Here is a 19680-nt window from a genome sequence, read left to right on the forward strand (position 1 = left end):
TTTCCTACATAATTTGACCTCAAGCATTGTATTTGTCTCGAAGCACTGCCAAGTGAACTGTGACTAGAAGAAATTCAATCTTTTACAGAATTAGTTTAAAGGTTAGGACTGACTGGTCATCTCCCCTCTGCATGCTCCACCGAAAGCCTTTTATTCTATCACAAGCATCAGTAACACATTTAGATGTATTTTAAAAACTGAGATATTTAACTAAACTGAGCATATTACAAACAATACTCAACAGATGTTTGTGGGAACCCTTGTTTTTACTTTCAGCCCTGTCATTGTTCATCACACTGTAACCCAGCTCTACATCACTTCTGCCACTCATCAACAGCTCTGATCAAAAAACACATGAAGAAATTCACATAAAAAGAAGAGATAACGTGCTAAAGACAAAAATATTGTAATGCTGTATCACACAGGAATCAAAAGAACCAAAAAGGTAATTGTGGCCATAAATGGTCCAATTTCCAAATCAATGAATGAATGCCCAGGCAAATAACACAAAAAAACTAAGAGTGTCATTGTTTCTCTCAAAATTCCACCATTATACAAAGGATGAAATCAGTATTACATAATAAACCTTAAAAAAACCATAATCCTATCTAGACATACAAATATTCAACTGAACATTAATCGCAACATTTGAATAGCCAAGGAAAAAACATAATAAGAAAACTCACTTTATATAGTATCTTGCACCTTCAAAAGTATATGCTTCTTCCCAGCCAGTAGGCAAATCTAAAAAACACACATTTCACAATTAGTATTATTTCAATAGGACAGCAAAATAAGTTTCAATCCTTTTCATGATCAGCTATTTTCATTTATTCAGTTTCTAACAAAAGAGTGTTGAACTGGTAATAAAACTCACAGTAGATAAAATATTTTTGGGAAAACAGCAATTCAATTGAAAACCATCATAAAAGTGTCACAATATCAGAGGTTATCTGATATGATGTATACACTTTAATGATCAGAAAGAGACCAAACGAAAGCATCTAATCATAGGTAAAATACCCATGAATGGTTGGCAAAAGAAAAGAAAAGAAAGGAAAAGCAAGCTGAAAACAACAACAAAAAAACCCTGTGCATTAAAATCAACACCTGCTCCTTCTTAGGTATAATGTGTCTATTTAAGACAGTATCTTTCAGCTACATAAATGAATCCATCCAGGAAGTTTCACTGAGAAAAAACTTCCTAAGTACTAAACTAAGGGAAAAGAAATCTGACATCACATACTTATACATGTATGTTTCTATTGACTTTATGAGATGTGAAGTTTCAAGTAATAAACCTGGGAATAATTCAGATGAACCATGGTAACTTTATTACATATTACTTACAAATGACTAGTGGCTTGGATTTAATCACAGTACCTCTCTGAAATAAAAAGCTATTAATGTGTGTTCAAAACCAGAGTCAAAACAAATAAACCAAACCAGAAAAAAATCATAATCATGTTTTTAAAAATATTAACGTGAAATAATATGAGAGAATAAAATGTTTCTATGGTGTCAATGTTATCAAATCTATGGGGGTAAAATGGGATACAAATTTACATTACACATAGCCAAAATAAGTAAGAAACAATTCCACAAGGTAATTAGGTTAAATAATTTAAATATTAGATTGTGTTCTAAAATAAATGTTACTATCCATAAGGCAAAGAGGCCAGCAAAGTTGAAATAAGCATGCAAAACATTGGAAGGTACATTTAAGTCAAATACTGCTCAGAGAAGTTAGGAAATATGACGGTGTTATTAGTCAGAAATGCCTTAAAAATGTAATCTCATATTTGCTACACCAACCTTCCCTTTCCTCCTCCACCTTTTTGCAAATTTAGAGACATTAGTCACTTTACTGAACTCCAGAATTTGAAAGAAAAAGCAGGTTTAATATCCTGCCAACTTCAAGAGAGTCAGAATCCTAGAGGTGGAGAGAAAGTAGTATCCTGGAAGGCAGCTGTAAAGAACTGCTGAAGCCGGCCTCACCTTCGACCCAAACAAACAGTTCTTAAGCCTCTCCAATCACCAGAAATAGAGGCAGGCCAGTGAGAGAACACATGTTACATTTCAAAGACAAACAAGTTTCATGAATGTAAACAAAGAACGACAAAAGAAAGCCAGACCAGCACTGAAGCTACAACCAGCCTTTCTCCAGCTCAACTCACATTTTAGCAACCAGGCTACCCAAGGAACCGGAGAGATCTGCTTCCCCGCCGATCTCCTCCAATTAGGGCACAAATACCCACACACGGGACACCCCCTTGCACGCCCACCGCCTCCTGGCAGTCTGTGCAACCTCTGTGCGGCTACCGGGGACTTTGAATCTGGCTGGCCAGCAAGTGCGGCGGCAAATGCCTCCTCCGGGAGGAGGGAAAGGGCCCAGCATTTCCTGAGCTGTTCCTGGACAGAGAGGATCATAGCACCCCCAAACTCCTCTCTTCCTCACCTACCCACAAATCCCACCTAGGAGGAGGAGGAAGCTGCACGGCAGGAGGCAGCTCTCCCGGGAGGAGGGAGAGGATGTGAATATTTTTTCTCGGCGAACCAGTGGCAGGGTCCCGGGCTGCAGGGAGGGGAGGGGAGTGGGAAAGGTCTCCCTAAACATTGAAACTGGGGGGCATGGGATTCGGAAGGGGTGGGAGAGAGTAGTAAGATTGAGGAGTGGCTGCGGGAGGTAAAACTCAGGATTCCAGGGAGAGGGGAGACGGCCACCATAGGGGCGTGAGGGTTGTCCACGTTGGGATGGGGAGAGGGCGCAGGAAGAGGGCGCCGTCTCCAAGTGGTGATGAAAGGCTGCGGAAAAGAGGGGCGTCCAGAGACTCGAAAGAACTCCGGTGGCCCCCGCCTCACCTCGCCGCCTCCCCAGGACTGCGGCTCGGGGCAGGTTGCCGGGAGGCGGGTGGCCAGTGATCTGCCGCCTCCTCCCGGCGGAGCCCAACTCCGATGGGGCCCGGCCGGGCTCAGGGTTACCTGTACTCTGCCGGCGGTGTCCGGTGACCACAGCCTCGCCAGTGACAGGATGCAGCCAGGTGGTACTCTTTGCCTCCTCGCTGCAGGGGTGAGAGAAAGGGCAGAGACCAAGCGTGAGTGGGGACGCGAGAGGAGCGGAGGGGGCTGAAGCGGCACAGACTGGGCTCTCTCTCCCCTTCTCGCCAGCCTCCCGCACCCTCCGGGCCCCCGCGCCGTCCCCAGCTCTTTACTTGATGAAAAAGACTCGGCCGCCCCTGGTGATCCCGTAAGTCCAGGACCGGGGCAGGGAACAGATACACTCCAGGTTCAGATCCGCCGCCATGTCTGATCCCCAGCCACCGCCGCCGCCGCCGCCGCCTTCTCCTGCTGCCGCCGCGGGAGGAGGGAGCGAGCGAGCGAAGGGAACGGGGAGCGAGCGCGGCCGGAGCGCGCCTCTCCAGCCCGGCGCGCCCCCGCGCGCGCCCTACCCCCTCGGGCGGCGGCCGCCCCGCCGCCCCAGCTCGGTCCGGCCCGCGTCGCCGCCCCTCCGCATCCTCCGTGACCGCCCGCCAGCCGCCCCGCCGCGCGCTCGGGGGCTGGGCGAGCGGCGCCGCGCCCCGCGGCCAGACCCCTCCCTCGCGCCCCTCCCGCGCCCCCGCCCCCCCCCCCACCACCACCCGCGCCGGAGCGAAGGTTCCGGGATCAATATAAAAAAATAAAATAAAACGCGCTCTGCCCCCAGGGCTTTGCCCCAAGGCTTCCGAGCACAGAGCGCGACGCCAGAAGAGCGGAGTCCTACGCCCCTGATTGCTCCCTCTTTTAAAACAACAAAAGCACAGCATATGAGCTTTGTTTTATAAGATATACTGGCTATCCAAAGAGATTTTTAAAAATATATGTTTCAATCTTTAAAATAGAAAGCTGTTTTTATTAAGCACCCGGAAGGTTTCTCCTGTTTGTATTTTGTGTGCCAGATAGCAAAGGTTTGACTAGTTACCTGACCGGTGAAATGTAAATGGATTCAGACTTGACAAAACAAATTTTCCTCCTTCCTTAAACCACATAATGTTTTATAAAAACTTGCCTTTTTCCCTTATATTTTTTAAAAAGGTTCACTTATTGTCAATCTGGATTTCTACTGTCCCTTATCTCCCATAAATTACAGTAATAGCTAACTTTGCAGAGTCCTTGAAAGGGTGTACATTTTAAATCACAACAATGTTGAAGATGCTATTATAATCCCCATTTAACGAATGGGAAAAATGAGATTTATAGAAACAGCAACTTCCCCAAGGTCATAGTAGTAAGTGGCAAAGCCTGAATTCAAACTGGCTCTAGTATTTCAAAAGTCTTATTTGTATAACTACATGCTATACTTATTTTTAAAATCTTGTTTACCCTCCCTCTTCCTCACTCCACCTTTTTGTTCTTTCAACAACAGAAGGGCAGATTTCACTGCAAATGAGATCTTCCTTAATACGGTTTTAAGAGTACTTTCCTTTTCCCATTGTGTCTGGTCCTTAGCCACACTTGGAATTGCTTAGGCATCTTTGCAGCAAGATGACTCACTCCAACAGGATCCACAGTTCAATAATAATAGTACTACTGTACTTGGTATTCTTATAGAACCTATTTCTCACCAGTTTGGAGGTGCTGCCGAAGCGTTATTTCATTGATTTTCCCACTAGCACAGAGACAGACAATCTTTTTCAGTTTTTAAGGAAACTAAGGCACAGAAAGGGTAAATGACCTTGGCCAAAGCCATATCCAGCAAGTCAGGTGGAGTCTGGATGAGAACGCAGTTTTATGGACTTATTGTCTCCTACTCTAATTCCCCAAGGCCATTCTGTCTTTGGTGAAAAGGAGTCTGCAATTACTGCTATAATTTTCCTGTCCATCTGCATGCACAGGAGAAAGGAATAATGTCACTTTAATGTTTTCTCTTTTTGGTTCCTTTGCATTCCCCTCTTTAATTTCACTGGGTATTACTTCTTGACATCTTATCTCCTGCCCAGTCTCTGGGGGAAAAATGACTTTTTTAAAAATAATCAATGAGTAACTAGCAGGAAATGTTTCACATTACCATCAGTGGTCACTGGATATATCATAGAAAGAAAATCAAGAGCTATTGACTTTATATTGTGCTATCATTACAAATTTTAAAAACCTAAAGCGAATCTTTTAAGTATTATAACTTTAGAAATTTGGTGCCTTAGTCCAGCTATAACATTTGACTTTTTGACTGTGTATTGCTGAAAAGTCTTTAAGTTGGCCATATGTTTTATGGGGATTCCTTTTAGCAAAAAAAAAAAATTTCATAAAGTGCAAGAAATATTTCAAAAAGTGATAGAGGTTCATTTAATAAAAACATGTATCTTAAGAAACTGCTTTTGCAGTTTCTTTAGGCTACCATTGCTTAAATGGTAACCTAAATCTCCAGTACCATTCTATAATACGTCCCAACATTTGGGAAGAGCAGTAAATAAAAAACTTAGGGAATCACATTACAAAATGAGGCATGCTTCTGGTTCAGGGAAATAATAGTCCTTGTGGCCTCCAGGAGCTAATCAAAGTAGCATCATATATTTGAATGTTAGGCATTCTGGATAATTTTCACCCTTAATTAGTAAAATTGTATTTTAAATTTTTTTCTAGAATGCCCTTTCTCTGTAACCTTATCACCTTATCCTGGTCTGCTTTACCTTCCAGTTTTGTGAGTATGTGTCTCCACCGCCAGAGGCTAGGGATCCTGTCCTCCCCATCCCTGAGTCCTCCCCAACCTTAAGTCCGTACTGGAATGCTTATTGAACTTCATTTTCTTCCCATTCTTTAACCTCTCAACAGAATTATTTCCAAATAACATACCCCCTTTTTATCCCCCCATTTATCTTCAATAACTGACTCAGACCTAAACTCATATCTAACCTCTGATTTTATTGCATTCTTTTTATATTTCCATCCTGTGAGACTCTTCAGTTTCTTATATCATGATCTGCCTTTTTCAGGTGTATTATCCTATGGCTATTGCAGCTTCTCCAAAAAAAAAGAAGATGTTTAAAATGTACTGAGCACTAAAAATAAACATCAGTCTGTATAGAGGGCAACCCTTGTTCTAAAGAGCTTCCAGTTAACATATTACAGAAAAATGCACACAATGACAAAGAAAACCTTGAAGGAAAATTTCTTAAAATATGAAGAAGGAAACAGAACTGGGTGACATCTAAGAAAATAGCAAATCAGTTGCCCCGCTTTTAAAGGGAATGAAAAACGGAAAAGAGACTCTTGAGAGAAAAATTTCCCTTTCTATTAAGAAACGTCTCTTATTCATACACATTAATGTTTATTTAAAATCTACCAACAAAGTGTTGTGACTTTGATTAGGTTGTCTGTCCAAATATATTTGTATTACTTTATATATTTTGTTACATTATTAGTTCACAAAATAAAGAATATAGTAGACACTTCCTTTAACTAGTCAGCTGTAGAGTATTATATATCATGAAAAGTTATAAGGAAGGCCAAAGTAGATGATCCAATTAGCTTAGTGGAAGTCTAGGCAGAAGGGAGGGAGAGAAGACAGGGAAGAAAAATAATAGGTGGGAGTCAATTTATTGGGAATTATTTTTCTGTTAAAGAATGAACTGATCAGAGAACTATGAATAAAATTATTTCACTCATTCATTCAACAACCAAATTTAAGGTCCCTACTACATGCCATACATTGTTCTTGGTAATTGGGATTAAAAGATTTGGCCAACTTCAGGTAGCTTAGAAAGGGAAATGGAGATGTAAATATTTAAGTATAGTGTGGGAAGTAGCATCTCTTTCGTCGTCATAGAAATAAACCTTCCATAACTTCCATAAGTTGTTTTTCAAGCTTGTCCTACGAACTACTCAAGGCCTGTCTCAAACAACAGTCCTTATATTGATCTTTGGAGAGCTCTTCAGTTATGAAGGGCGACCATTGAAAGAAAATACATGGCTGCACTAACCCTGCCACTGGCTGATCCTTCTGCTACAACTGGGGTTCTGGACCCCCAAATTGTCACCTCGTAGGAGGCTTGAGAATCAGAGGGAAGGAAATAGTTCAAAAATGTCTTAAGGAAGTAACATTTTGAACCTCCAGACTTGTTCAAATTAAACAACTCTGCCTTTACCCCAGTCAGCAAAGTTCCAAATCATCTATACCTCTCTTTGCTGTAAAGGACCAAAATTCAAATGATAGAGAATTAAGAAAACAAGTATGTTATAATGTAGGCGTAGGCAGCTGGGTAGGGGGAGGGTGTATTCAGTCAGGAGACTGACCAAATTTTCTATCTGACTTTGCCATTAATTCGCTCTATGACTGAACAAATCATTTAACCTCCATTCCCCATTTAAACCCCTGGATCTTCATTTATAGAGTAAGAGCGTTGGTCTATTTAAGACATTACAAATGGTTCTTTTCCTTTTAAAGCCCTCTACTTTTATGGGACAAGCACTCCAATGACTGAAATTGGAGATGTTTTATCACAATGGACAAACACAAATAAGATGCCTGCTACATAGAACTCTTTAGGATTTTCTGCCTTTTAGTTTGTTAATATTATTAAAAAGGTTTGAAAGAGCAATTTACAACATTCTTTCACATGCAATATCACACTTGTACAAAGGGCTCTGTAACAGACATTACTAACATATTGAAAACAAGAAAACGGGTTGTGTGAAGATGTACAATATAACCATTAAGTGCCACACTTAGGGCTTGAACCAGGTCCTTTGACTATTAGATTTCAAATTCTGTCACAACCCATTTCCTTCCCTCACTCATTCATCGTATCCCGCTCCCTAGCCCAATCCCTTTTCTACCTATTGCAGTCAGTGTCCACTCTCTCCACCTCACTGCACTCGCTCCTCCAAGTCACCAGTGCCCCTCTGGAGGCTGCCAAGCCCAATGGGTGCTTTCGGTTTCAAGCTTTCTCGACCTCCTGGCTGTGGTCACATCACCGCTTCAACTCTTTGAAACTCGCCACGTTTTAGTATCCTGACACCACTTCTTTGGAGTTCTCTTGCTCTTGCTGCAGACCATCTGCGGTACAGTCACTGGGAAGCTTATTTAAAGCTTACTTAAATATTGATTCCTACGCCTCTTCCCAGACCCATTTAACCAGAACCTCTGAGGATTAGACTAAGGAGTAGGCATTTAACAAGCACTTGGGTGATTCCTTCATATACTAAGGCCTGATTCTTACAAACACTAACTCCTGCTCCTTCTGATAATATAGTTGACCCTTGGCCAACAGAAGGTTTGAACCACGTGGAATTTTTTTTCAATAAATATACAGTCAGCCCTGAAATGCCCAGGTTTCGGCATCCACGGATTCAGCTAAGCGTGGATCAAAAGTATTTTCGATCCCTGGATGGGAATTCCTGTAAGCGAGTGCTGACTTAAGGTGTACATGGATGTACCACTTTGTGGAAAGGGGATATTTGGGGCCCCCAACCCCTGCATTGTTCAAGGATAAACTGTAATTGCTGAAACCACATTTCAGCCTAGATCTCCCTCCTGAGTTCTAGATCATATATCAAGTTTTCTTCTAGACACATTCCTTCAGGAATATTCCTTCTGGATGGTCCTTACGTAAGTCAAACTCAACATTCCAAAACAAGTCACTTTTTCTTCAAATACATGCATTGGCCCTTGTATCCCCCTCTTAGTGAATAATACCAGTATCCAAACAAATATCCACATCAGAAACTTTGGAATTATCCTCCCACAAGTAGTTGGTTAATAAATTATATTAATTGTCCATTAAATATATCACAAAAGTATCCCTCTCATTTCCCATATCCTGATATGAGCATTCATCACTGCTATCAGAGGATCTTTTTTAAAATGCTAATCTGATTATGTTCCTTTCTTGCATAAAATCCTCTCGTGGCTAAAAACACTTAGAGGATAAAATCCAAAGCCTGTTGCCTGGCATTTGAGGCCTTTTTTTGATCTCAGCCCTGTTCTCCCACATATTAACCATATGGAATGGCCTACTGTTTTCTGAGCAAGCCAGGCTCCCTCAAGTCTGTGTGTGCTACTCCTTCTGCCTAGAATATCCTCTTCTCTGTTTACCCAATAAACCCCTACTTATGCTTAAATTCTTAGCTCAGAAGTTACTTCCACTAAGAAACCATCCCTGATTCCTTTGGGATGACCAAGTTACTCCTTTCACAGTAATCCCGTATCTTCTCTGCTGAGTTGTTATTATAGCCTTCACCTCTTTCTTCTCCTTAGACTCACTAAATGAAAATATATTACCCCTGGCAAGGTAGCTCAGTTGGAGTATCGTCCTGTACCCCAAAAGGCTACAGGTTCGATTCTTGGTCTGGGCACATACCTAGGTTGTGGGTTCCATCCCCGGTCCAGGCAGGTACAGGAGGCAACCAATCAATGTTTCTCTCTCATCAATGTTTCTCTCTGTCTCTGTCTCTGTTTCTGTCTCTCTCTCTCCCCTTCCTCCTTCTCTAAAATCAATAAACACACCCTTGGGTAAGGATTGAAATATATATATATATATATATATATATATATATATATACACACACATATATATGTATATATATATGTACATGTGTATATATACGTATTATCTTTATCATTTAATATATATTATTTACATGAATGAATAATAGTACTTACGTTCACATAGTGCCCTACATTTTATAAAGCAGTCCACATTTAATTCTTATCTCTGTTTGTATTGCTGCAACTTGCCAGTGAGTCATGTTTCTATCCTTTCTTAGGTTTAACCTTCTCTTTGGCTTTTTATAGACTATTCCATACAGAGAAGAAAAAAATGGCATGGGCCCAAGAGCTACAGAGCAGAATATGCAATATTTGCTTTCTATAGAGTGTCTACCTGTCTTAAAAAACACCAAGATTTATAGTTATGTTGAATGAGATGTTGAAGGACAGAAGAGACTCAGCACTATATTTAATTTGTTAAAGGGATATGTGGAAACTTCTTTTGATTTTAAATTCTTTCTAGAAACATTAATATTGTGAAAAATAATATGTAGTACTCAGAAAATGAAATACTGTAGCTGGATGAAATGGGGAAAGAAAAACAAATAAGCTTATAATCACTGATGATATGTAGAGCTATAAGCGAGGAAGTTATCAGATCTCACCCCCTGAGTCCAAGGGAAAAAAGGAAGAATGAAGGGGAATAATTTTCTCCCTTACTGTTACTGTTTTATATAGTGCACAAGTACTCTTTGAATAGATCATTTTTTTCTTTAGTATTTTGAGACATTTAATTTCTTAAAGCAAGCCAATCTCATCTGACAGTTTATATGTTTTTATAGAACATTATATACACATGTTTGCTGGTCATATATATTTGATTTTAACCAATTTTTTTCAGTTTCCAATCCATCATTTGTTTCAGTTACATATGGAATTATATAATAAATACCAATCTAAAAGAGATTATCTGTAGTTAATCGTAACATATCATGTAGCCCAAATTAAGGAAAATATAATGTGAAAGTGAGTTTTTTGTATTATCATTGGCACTGCATTGTATGTATTTAGTATGCAACAAATATTTAGTAATTGAATCATAAAATAACAGTGTACAGTGCTGGAGGAAAAAACTGGAAACTTTCAAACAAAACTCTTCTATTTTGGATACATTTTTCTTAAAACCAAGCATTTGGGAATGGACAATTGTCCCATCAGTTGAATTTCTGATTCACGCATGTTTTACCTGAGAAAATCAAGAAAAAGTTATGAATAATTTCAATAGGAAATGAACAGGTTTAAAATGAAAAGGGCTAAGAAAATAAATCACGTCAGCTTAAATTTCTTTGTGCAGATTGTGCATGGGTGACAGAAGGAGAGACTGGGCTGCAGAACTCTCTGGGAAACCCCGTTGCCCACCGGAGGCCTGCCTCTCTAGACTTGTGGAAGTCTACACACCTAGGAAACAGCACTTGTCATTCTATGTCATTCAATTTCCAATTGTGTCATGCTGAGACCAACATCACCATTCATAGAAAGGAGATAGAATTAGCTATTTATGGTTTTTACTAGAGTATTTTAAGAAATTTTTGGGGAAGGGCAATCTTGAGAAAAGAATAACTTTAAAAAATGTTGTAGTGTCCTAATATTCGTCATTGACTAAGTACAATTATTCTAAGTTTGTCAGCAATATTTAACATGCTCAGAAAATCAGATGTTATTCTAAACATTGATGAAAATAAAAGAATCTCGTGTCCACAAGCAAAAAATGTGGTGCTAAATATTTTGACAGCTGTAAAAGTTTTCTCTATTACTCTGTGGTAACTGGTAACTACCTTTATCATATTTGATGAGAGATTGTTTACCAGAAGTTTATTTATCCAATTTAAGCAGTACAAACGTTTTATGAGTCTAATATAGGAATACTAGAAATATAAAGAAATACAAATTCAGGTGTTTGTTCTCAAGGCATTTCAGTCAAGTTGGCGTGGGAAGTAGGGGGGAAGAGATACGCAGATAAGTAGCCTCAGGTAATAAATGGTATTATAGATACTGCACAAGATGGAAGATAAAAGCCTGTAAAATGGCATCCAATCTTGCAACTGTGTCTAGGGAAGGCTTCCTGGAGAAACAGGTAACTGAGTTATGCTGTAAATTAACATCATCTCTAGCGGGATTTCTTAAAATTGGTAAAATTATGCCTTAGACTCACTCCACTCTCTGATCTCCCTCCTTCAGCTCTGTTAGGTGTTTTAGGTACAAGAGGTCTGGGGCCATGGGTGTTGGAAATCAATCATTTACCTCTAACATCTCTTCTCCCTTATTAGATAGTCTCTGATTTTCTTGGATACATAGATGCCTGAACTAGAGACATATCTCCCAGGTACCCTTTTCTCTGGATGGGAGCCCTTGGATCGGCTGCTGGTAAATTGGATATAAACGGAGAAATGTATGGCAGATGATGGGAAATTTTTTTTTTAATTTCTACTTATTGATTTGAGAGAGAGAAAGAAAGGGAAATAGATCGATTTGTTGTTCCACTTAGATTCTTTTATGTGCTCTGGATTCTTACCTGTGCCCTGACTGGGGACTGAACTCACAACCCTGGCATAGTGGGACAAGGCTGTGACCAAATGAGCTACCCGGCCAGAGTGGGAAATTTCCTTAAAACATGGTTGGCAAATATTTAATTCTGTTGCTTTCCCCTCCTCCTCAACCTGCTGCTTGAAATGTGGATAGGATGGCTGTACTCCGTCTGGGATGAAGAAGACAAAAGCCTTACCCTCGGACTGGCAGAAAAGACACCTGGGTGTAGCCTGGGTCTCTGAAGGACTTCAGGCAGCAGCTCTGAAGGCTTCCTCCAGACTTAAAAGTGAAGGAGAAATGCTGAGATGCACATTCTGTTATAAATTCTGAACTGCTCAGATAAAAATTCTATCTTGATTAAACTAATGCTATTTTTGGGGGTGGGGGTTTTCTGCTACCCTCGGCTAAACTTCATCTTACCTGATATAGCACGTCCGTCTCACCAGCGCTAGCAGAATGCCTAGTATGTCAGGTGGTCCATATTTGCAGTGAACGGATGAGTCTCCACATACACGTCAAAATTATACACATAAAATTTGCCTCATGCCTCAATAACTCCCAATTATTTTTTTAGATGAATCGGATATTTTCATTGCTTACCTTATTATTTCCTGAGGGTAAGGCAGATCTTTAAGAACGCTGCTTTAACTTATTCTGGTAATTGGACTATTAATTTCTCTGATATCTTAATTTGAACAGTCACAAGTTAGTTGACCTCCTGAGTAGCCACACTGCTTTACTCTCTTTACAGACTACCCCTTGGCAGTATGTTACCATAGTATTGCAAACAAAAAGCAAAACTGACAGAAACTTGAACCAAAATAGGTACTTTGGCCAATTGTGCACTGATGGACATGTGTTGTGTTTGTGTTCTGTCTACCCAGCTCTCAGGGAGATGCTCAGAATACCAACCAGGCCAATATTGTCAAGATTCTCTCAAACACAGGCTCTGTGGAGAAGCTCTACTTATTAAAGGCAAGACAAAGTTGTCAAGAAGATTTATATCACATAGTTTCTTCTACATATAATGAAGTCTAAAGAGTAAACATTTTAGGGAAAAAAACCTTTCAAATTATCCCAGTCCAGCCCTGACTGGTGTGACTCAGTGGGTTGGGCATCGTCCCACAAAGTGAAAGGTTGCGGGTTCAATTCCTGGTCAGGGCAGATGCCTGGGTTGTGGGCCAGGTCCAAGAGGCAATGGATTGATGTTTCTCTCACATATTTGTGTTTCTCTCCCTCTCTTTCTCCCTTCCTTCATCCCTCTCTAAAAATAAATAAATAAACTCTTTTAAAAAATTATCCCAACCCATTGCCTGGTGTGTGTTTTTATTTCACATTTTGAGGTGCAACGAAAAGCGTAACACTCAGATATCTAAGCTTTGTAAAACTTTGGTGCAGGTTATTTTCACTCTCCATCTTTTTACAAGATGGCGGCATGTTTACCCACCTCATTTCATTGTATGTGTTGAAGTAGATAACATCCTGAAATAGCTTGAACTGCTCAGATATAAATGTTTTAAAATAAAGATGGCATTTTTCTAGAGTACAGAAAATAGGTAATTTAAATTAGTGTACTTTGCCTGCTGTTCCCATCTCTGAGCAGCTTGCTGTGATATTTTTCCTCTGTCCTCCATCACTTATTTTCAAAATGATTACTCAAAAATAAAACTGGAGTAGTATTTATTCTATTCTGAAATAGTTATACATTAGAATTGCCCTCTATGGTTCATTTAAGGATGGAGATGAGCTGCTTTCAGAAACAGTTAAAAGAAAGACAGAGTAAAGGAGAGAAAGGAAGAAAGGAAGAGAGGGAGGGAGGAAGCGTAATGTACCAGGATTCTGTTTATCTAGGAGATAATGCTCTTGAAGCTCAAATTGATTTTTCAAAATCTTTTTTTCTCTTCATTACCTTCGTTATAGACAACTCTGTTTGATAATTCTTTCTTTTCAGACCAGAAAAAAAATTATCATCAGAAGTAACTTTCTATTTTTTTAAAAAAAAGATTTTACTTATTTATTTTTAGAGAGGGGGAAGGGAGGGAGAAGGAGAAGGAGAGAAACATCAATGTGAGCGATTCATCAGTCAGTTGCCTCTCACATGCCCCCAGCTTGGGATCTGGCCCACAACCCAGACACGTGCCCTGACTGGGATTTGAACCAGCAACCTTTCGATTCACAGGCTGGCACTCAATCCACTGAGCCACCCCAGCCAGGATAATTTTCTGTTTTTCAGTCTCTTCCCACTTCAAGGTTAATGGTTGCAGTGCTGCAGGAGTAAATATAATCCCATGCCATTAGGAAGCATAATCAGAGGGAGAGGCTAAAGGAGACTACTGATGGAGACGGGTTAGAGAAAAGAGCTAAGTGAGTCCTGGAAGGAAGAATCTTCACCAAGCGATTGGAATGGCTCTCAAGATTGTTCCAAGGTATTTATGTACCTAAACAGCAGCCTCTTGTGTGCTCTCCAGGAAAACCTCACTGAATCAGAATTGCTGTGGCTTGACTAGGCCTCATTTTAAAAATCTGATTTTACAGGTGAGGTGGGTAGAGGCAAGACTTCAACATAATTTGCAGGGCCCAGAGCAAAATAAAAATGTTGGGGTCCTTGTTCAAAAATTCTGAGGCATTCACTGGTGACAGTGGAGCATTTAACCATCATAGGATGCCTCTGAGAGCAGGACCTGATGTGATTGCACAGGTTGTGTGCCCATGAAGCCACCCCTGAGAAGAGGTCAGGTCAAATTATTTGCTGAAGGCGATAAAACTAGTTAGGAGCGGACCCAACCTTGTGATTCCTTGTTTGGTTTTTCTTTTTTCCCCTGTGCATTCTGTTATTTCTTTATATTTGCTTCCTGTTTAGTTTAGAATAATATATATTTACTGATTCATTATTTAATTGAATAAATATTTCTTGAACATGGACTATGTGGCAGGCACTATATTAAGAACTGAGCAAACAATTAGAAGACAATTTCTTCCCTTAAATACCGCTGTACACTGGATGCAGAAAAAGGACTTGGGGGACATCCATTTCTACAGAGGTTGTGGGGAAGGTGGAACTTGTATATACCACCAGTAAGAATTACATAGGTATTAATTTTTTGGAGGGCAACTTGGCCATACAAGATAAATGTCTCAAAATGGGTCTTTCTTTTTTCTTCCCTCCCTTTCTCTATTCCTTCCTTTTATCCTTCTTCCCTCCTCCCTGTTGTTTCTCCCTCCCTTCTGGTACCCTTTGGCCCAGAAAGAACACTTTTTGGAATTTACCCTAAGGCAGTAATAAGAAATGTGGGCAAAGTTATACATACAGAGCTGTCAATCACAGTGATTTTTTTCCTCATAAATGCCCAAGAATTTGGGTTTTGTTAGGCACATTTTGGTATACCTATGTTGTTAATGAATGGCCATAAAAATACAGTTTTAGAAGACTGTTAACATGGTAAATGTAATATATGTTAGTGAAAAAACGATATTTAAAATAGTATAGCATGATTTTTTGGGGAGAAAGTTTAGAAAATATCTGTTTGTAACACATATTTTGGGAAACGCACATACCCAAAGGTTAGCAGTGATTAACATTTTATAAACAAATATTCTTGTTGTATTTGGTTATATTTTCCAATATTTCTTTATTGAACATATATAATTTTTATAACAAAAATTTAAGTTCCATCTATATTAAACAAGGGAAAACTGTGCTTTCTTTTTTTAAAAAAAATGTATTGAATTTATTGGGCTGATGACAGCTTGTGGGGAGATTAGGAGGTGGAGGGACTGAGCAAAAAGGAAAAAGGCCTCAAGAACATGGACAACAGTATGGGGATTGCGGGGGGAAGGGGAGGATAGCGGACTAAATGGTAATGGGAAAAAATACAATAAAGATTAAATTGAAAAGAGAATTTATTGGGGTGACATTGGTTAATAAGAGCATATAGGTTTCAGGTGTACATTTCTATAATACATCATGTGTATATCAACGGACTGTGTGTTCACATCCCAAAGTCAAGTCTTTTCCCATCACCATTTATCTGTTTTCTGAAATGCCTAGAGAAGGGCAGCAATTCTGTTTTACTACAGAAAAAAAAAAAACAATTAAATGTCCTATATCAAACTACATGATACACTAAACTAAATGTCCATTATAAGCTTGAAATGTTTTCCTTATAATTCATTGAAAGAATTCTTGCAGGTTGTATAATCTCATCTTCCAAATAATGCAGAAACTGACTCTACGATATCTTCTATAAGCAATATAAACTTACTGAATTTAGAGATAGATTTATTTTATTCATTAAAAAGTGGATCTTAGCTGAATTACAACAAAGAGAAGCCAATGTGGAATCAGAATCCCAATATTCTGTAACTACACTGCAGACATTTAGGTGTAATTGTGCATGGTAAAGGAGCGGGTGTGTCACTGAATGACACTCTTTGAAAAATCCCTCCAAAGGAATAGTTGACTTTTGGCCATTGTATTTGTCATTAAATGCCCACACAGAAAAATTTGGAGCACTTCACTCAGACAACTGTCACAGAAGCTGGTCTAGCAGACTCTATCCATAAAAATACCTCGGACAAGGGATTCATTCAGCACCTCACTTGGTGACTTGTTTTATATTTATAACTGTACGGGTAGAAAATTATTTTTATAGTTATTACATTTTGTAAAGTGAAAAGGTAACTTTCAAAATGAATGTGAAATTAAAGAAGCCAGAAAGGCACATGGGAAACAATGTGGAGAACAGTCACGCTCATGGAAACAAAGTAGAAAAGTGGTTGCCAGGGGCTGGGGAGGGGGAAATAGGGGGATGTTAGTGAAAGCGTGTATACTTTTAATTGTAAGATGAATTCCAAGGATCTAATGTGTAGCACCATGAGTGTAGTTGATAACACTGTATTCCATAATAGAAATTTGCTGTGTAGAATTGAAATGTCCTCACCACAAAAAAGGGGGAGGTCATAAATATGTGAGGTGAGGTGATGGATATGTTAATTAATTTGTGTTAATTAACTTGATATGTTTTAATATATCAAGATATCTGATACCTGGTATCTGTATATATATCAACTCATCACATTGTACACTTCAAATATCTTACAATTTTATTTCTTGATTATACCTCAATAAAGCTAAAAAACATAGTATCAATAGTCTGGTGCCATTTTTAAACCCAAATTTTACAAAGAAAAAATATGCAATTAATGAGAATGATTAACCTCAATGGCTTCCTATGCAACCAACTTTGTTTCTCCACGTCCTTCCCGCGGTTCATGAAGAGAGGCCAGGCCCTCGCTCATGTCACTTGCAAGTTTCTCACGATATGACATCATCATCTTTTTTTTTCAAATTATAAATGAAAGTTTCTTTAGAAAGTTACAGGGGTAGAAAGAAGCGAGCCAGCTGGGTTGCATGGACTCAGAAAACAAGTTACAGAGGCAAAAGAAGGCCCCTTGGAGCTTAGGAGAGAGAAACATAAAGGCAAAGGTAACGCACCTGGGAGAAGAGGGAGAAGGGAAAGGAAGGACAACACCAGAGAGGGAGAAAGCCTCATCTTCTTGAAAAGTCATCTTTCTCCCCAACACTTGTGTTCCTCTCTTCCTGCCAGCTTTTTTATTTTCTATCAGCCTTTTGATTTTCAGTGTAGAAAACATCCTTAATTTGTTCCTCACTGACATTAGGAGTGTTTTTAGAAAATTCAGGAAAATTCCACCTGGAGTTCTTCATTGACTACCATTCATTACAAAAAAGGCCACCATTTTGTTCAACTTCAACAGTTTATATCGGGAGTTCAATTGTCCTTTTGGTCCCAATTATACTCACTACTTGGGCTGTCAGATCTTTCTTTGGTTTGTGTAACCCAAAAGTAATTTAATCAGCCACTTTCTCCTGAAAATAGTTCTCGGTAATCTCATACCAGCCTTTATGGTTTATTTCTAGTCTGTCCTCTAGTCTGTCTTTGACAGGTCACTTCCATTTGAGATGATCTTGCCCATTTCCTCTTCTTTTGAGCCTGTTGTCCTGCCACCTTGCCTATATTCACCTGGCTCTTCATCTAATTCTTTTGTGTGTTCTCGAGACTCCCACTGAAATTTCTTAGCAAGCAAATAACTGTAGGTCTCGGATTGTCTGCTTTTGTCAATGGCGCCTTCCATTTCCAAAATCCTGAGTTCAGTGTCCTCTGCATCTTGACTCTGGGCCTGCAGCCCAGCACCCCATAAGTTGTTAACCTTCTTCCCTCCAGCAAAAGGCGGTTTCTGGCTGCTCTGGCACATCTGCATGGATTTACAAATTATTTGTTTTTATTGAAGGTATAAGCCTTTCTGAAAATAGGTTACTTAAGATGTTCCAAGAGTTCACTATAGTTTACAAAAGAGGTTAAATAGAAATATGTAGGCAGGTACACCACAGGTAGACTGTCGGGTTGAGGAGTGAAGCCATAGCTTGTATTTGTTTTTAAAATTAAATTAATCTTGGATATGTGTTGCTTTTTTTTTTTTTTTTAAGAGTTAGTCCTTGACCAGAGATGGTTTGATACCACCTCTGTTTTGGGTGACCTGTTTCAACAGCAGGCCTGTTATTCTCCATGGCTAACTGTGTAAGTGCTTACAATGGAATAAAATGTTTTTTTACATAACAAAACATATATATATATATATATATATATATATATATATATATGTAGGAAGCAATTTACAAGCTATTCTTTACAGGCAATGTACTTGAATTCAGCAGTTCCTGAAATACATGGTCATTGAAGTTGGATTTAAGGATCTAAGTGGAAAAAGAAGGAAAAAAATGGTTATTGGTGGCTTTTTATTCATAAAGAATGCAAAAATAATGTTAATTTTGGCAATCCTTAAAAAAAAGAAAAATATATGCAGAGAAAAACATCTAAAGGATTATAAGAAAATGTTAATAGTATTTATGTCTAGGGAAAAACTTACAATAAAGTGTTATGACTCCTAGTTGTCGTACCTGCTCTATGCTCCAGATTTCCAAGACAAATGGTTTAGGAACTGCTGTTCTTTATCTTTTTAGTGTTGGGTACATAAAGGTGGTGTAATACACTGCGCAATGATAAAGATGGCAGTAAAATTACTTTTCCTCACAAACGACAACCACTAAAATGATCACAGAAATCTACGTTCTATAGCTTAGAACGTACATTTTATGTCAGAAAATATTGTGAAAATTTTTGTCCACTACTGGTCGGTGAATTCTTTGAAACCCACAATAATTCCTATAGCATTTGTTATAATCATCTACTTGACCAACTTTGTTATAATGCAGTTGAGTTTATGAATTAAGAATTATACTATGTTAGTTTCTTTTTCCCTCAATTTTCCCTTCCTACCTACCAAGACACAAAATTAAACAAACAATGAAAAATCTCTTTTTAGCATCAATGTATCTTTCTTCTCCTCTCTGCACCCACCTGGGGAAAAGGGACCAATTTGCATGAAGGTACTGTGTATTGTTTTTTCCATCTGGCCTCTAGGAGTGGTTTTCTGGACAGATCAACTGTTGATTAAGATTTAAACTAAAAAATTTTGACTTTAAATGTTCTTTTTGTGCTTCTCTTTCAATTGTTATAATCCCAGCATTTCAGATACTAAGCATCATCATTGCTGTC

At 39.0% G+C, this 19680-nt stretch overlaps 1 protein-coding gene and 1 pseudogene across 5 annotated transcripts in view; both read right to left on the reverse strand.

The window, feature by feature from the left end:
• The window catches only part of PLEKHA5 (pleckstrin homology domain containing A5), a 200433-nt gene extending 196878 nt beyond the window's left edge, over nt 1-3555 (reverse strand). For 2 of the 5 annotated variants that reach the window (XR_006653308.3, XM_045184049.3), the window contains exons 1-3: nt 3213-3554; nt 2983-3062; nt 687-744 (exon numbers count right to left, since the gene is read on the reverse strand). Coding sequence is in view for 4 of the 5 variants with exons in the window: in XM_045184049.3 (XP_045039984.2) it covers nt 687-744; nt 2983-3062; nt 3213-3304 (230 nt within the window). In the remaining variant the exon portion in view is untranslated. Of the gene's footprint in view, nt 1-686; nt 745-2982; nt 3063-3212 lie in introns of all 5 variants that reach the window. The other 3 variants (XM_045184053.3, XM_045184052.2, XM_045184050.3) reach the window with 2 other exon arrangements.
• Nucleotides 3556-15804: 12249 nt separating this feature from the next.
• On the reverse strand, nt 15805-18325 carry LOC112318544 (phosphorylated adapter RNA export protein pseudogene; annotated as a pseudogene).
• Between the last annotated feature and the right edge of the window lie 1355 nt (nt 18326-19680).

Source organism: Desmodus rotundus, chromosome 3 (assembly GCF_022682495.2).
Source record: "Desmodus rotundus isolate HL8 chromosome 3, HLdesRot8A.1, whole genome shotgun sequence".
In the NCBI taxonomy this organism is placed as follows: Eukaryota; Metazoa; Chordata; class Mammalia; order Chiroptera; family Phyllostomidae; genus Desmodus; species Desmodus rotundus.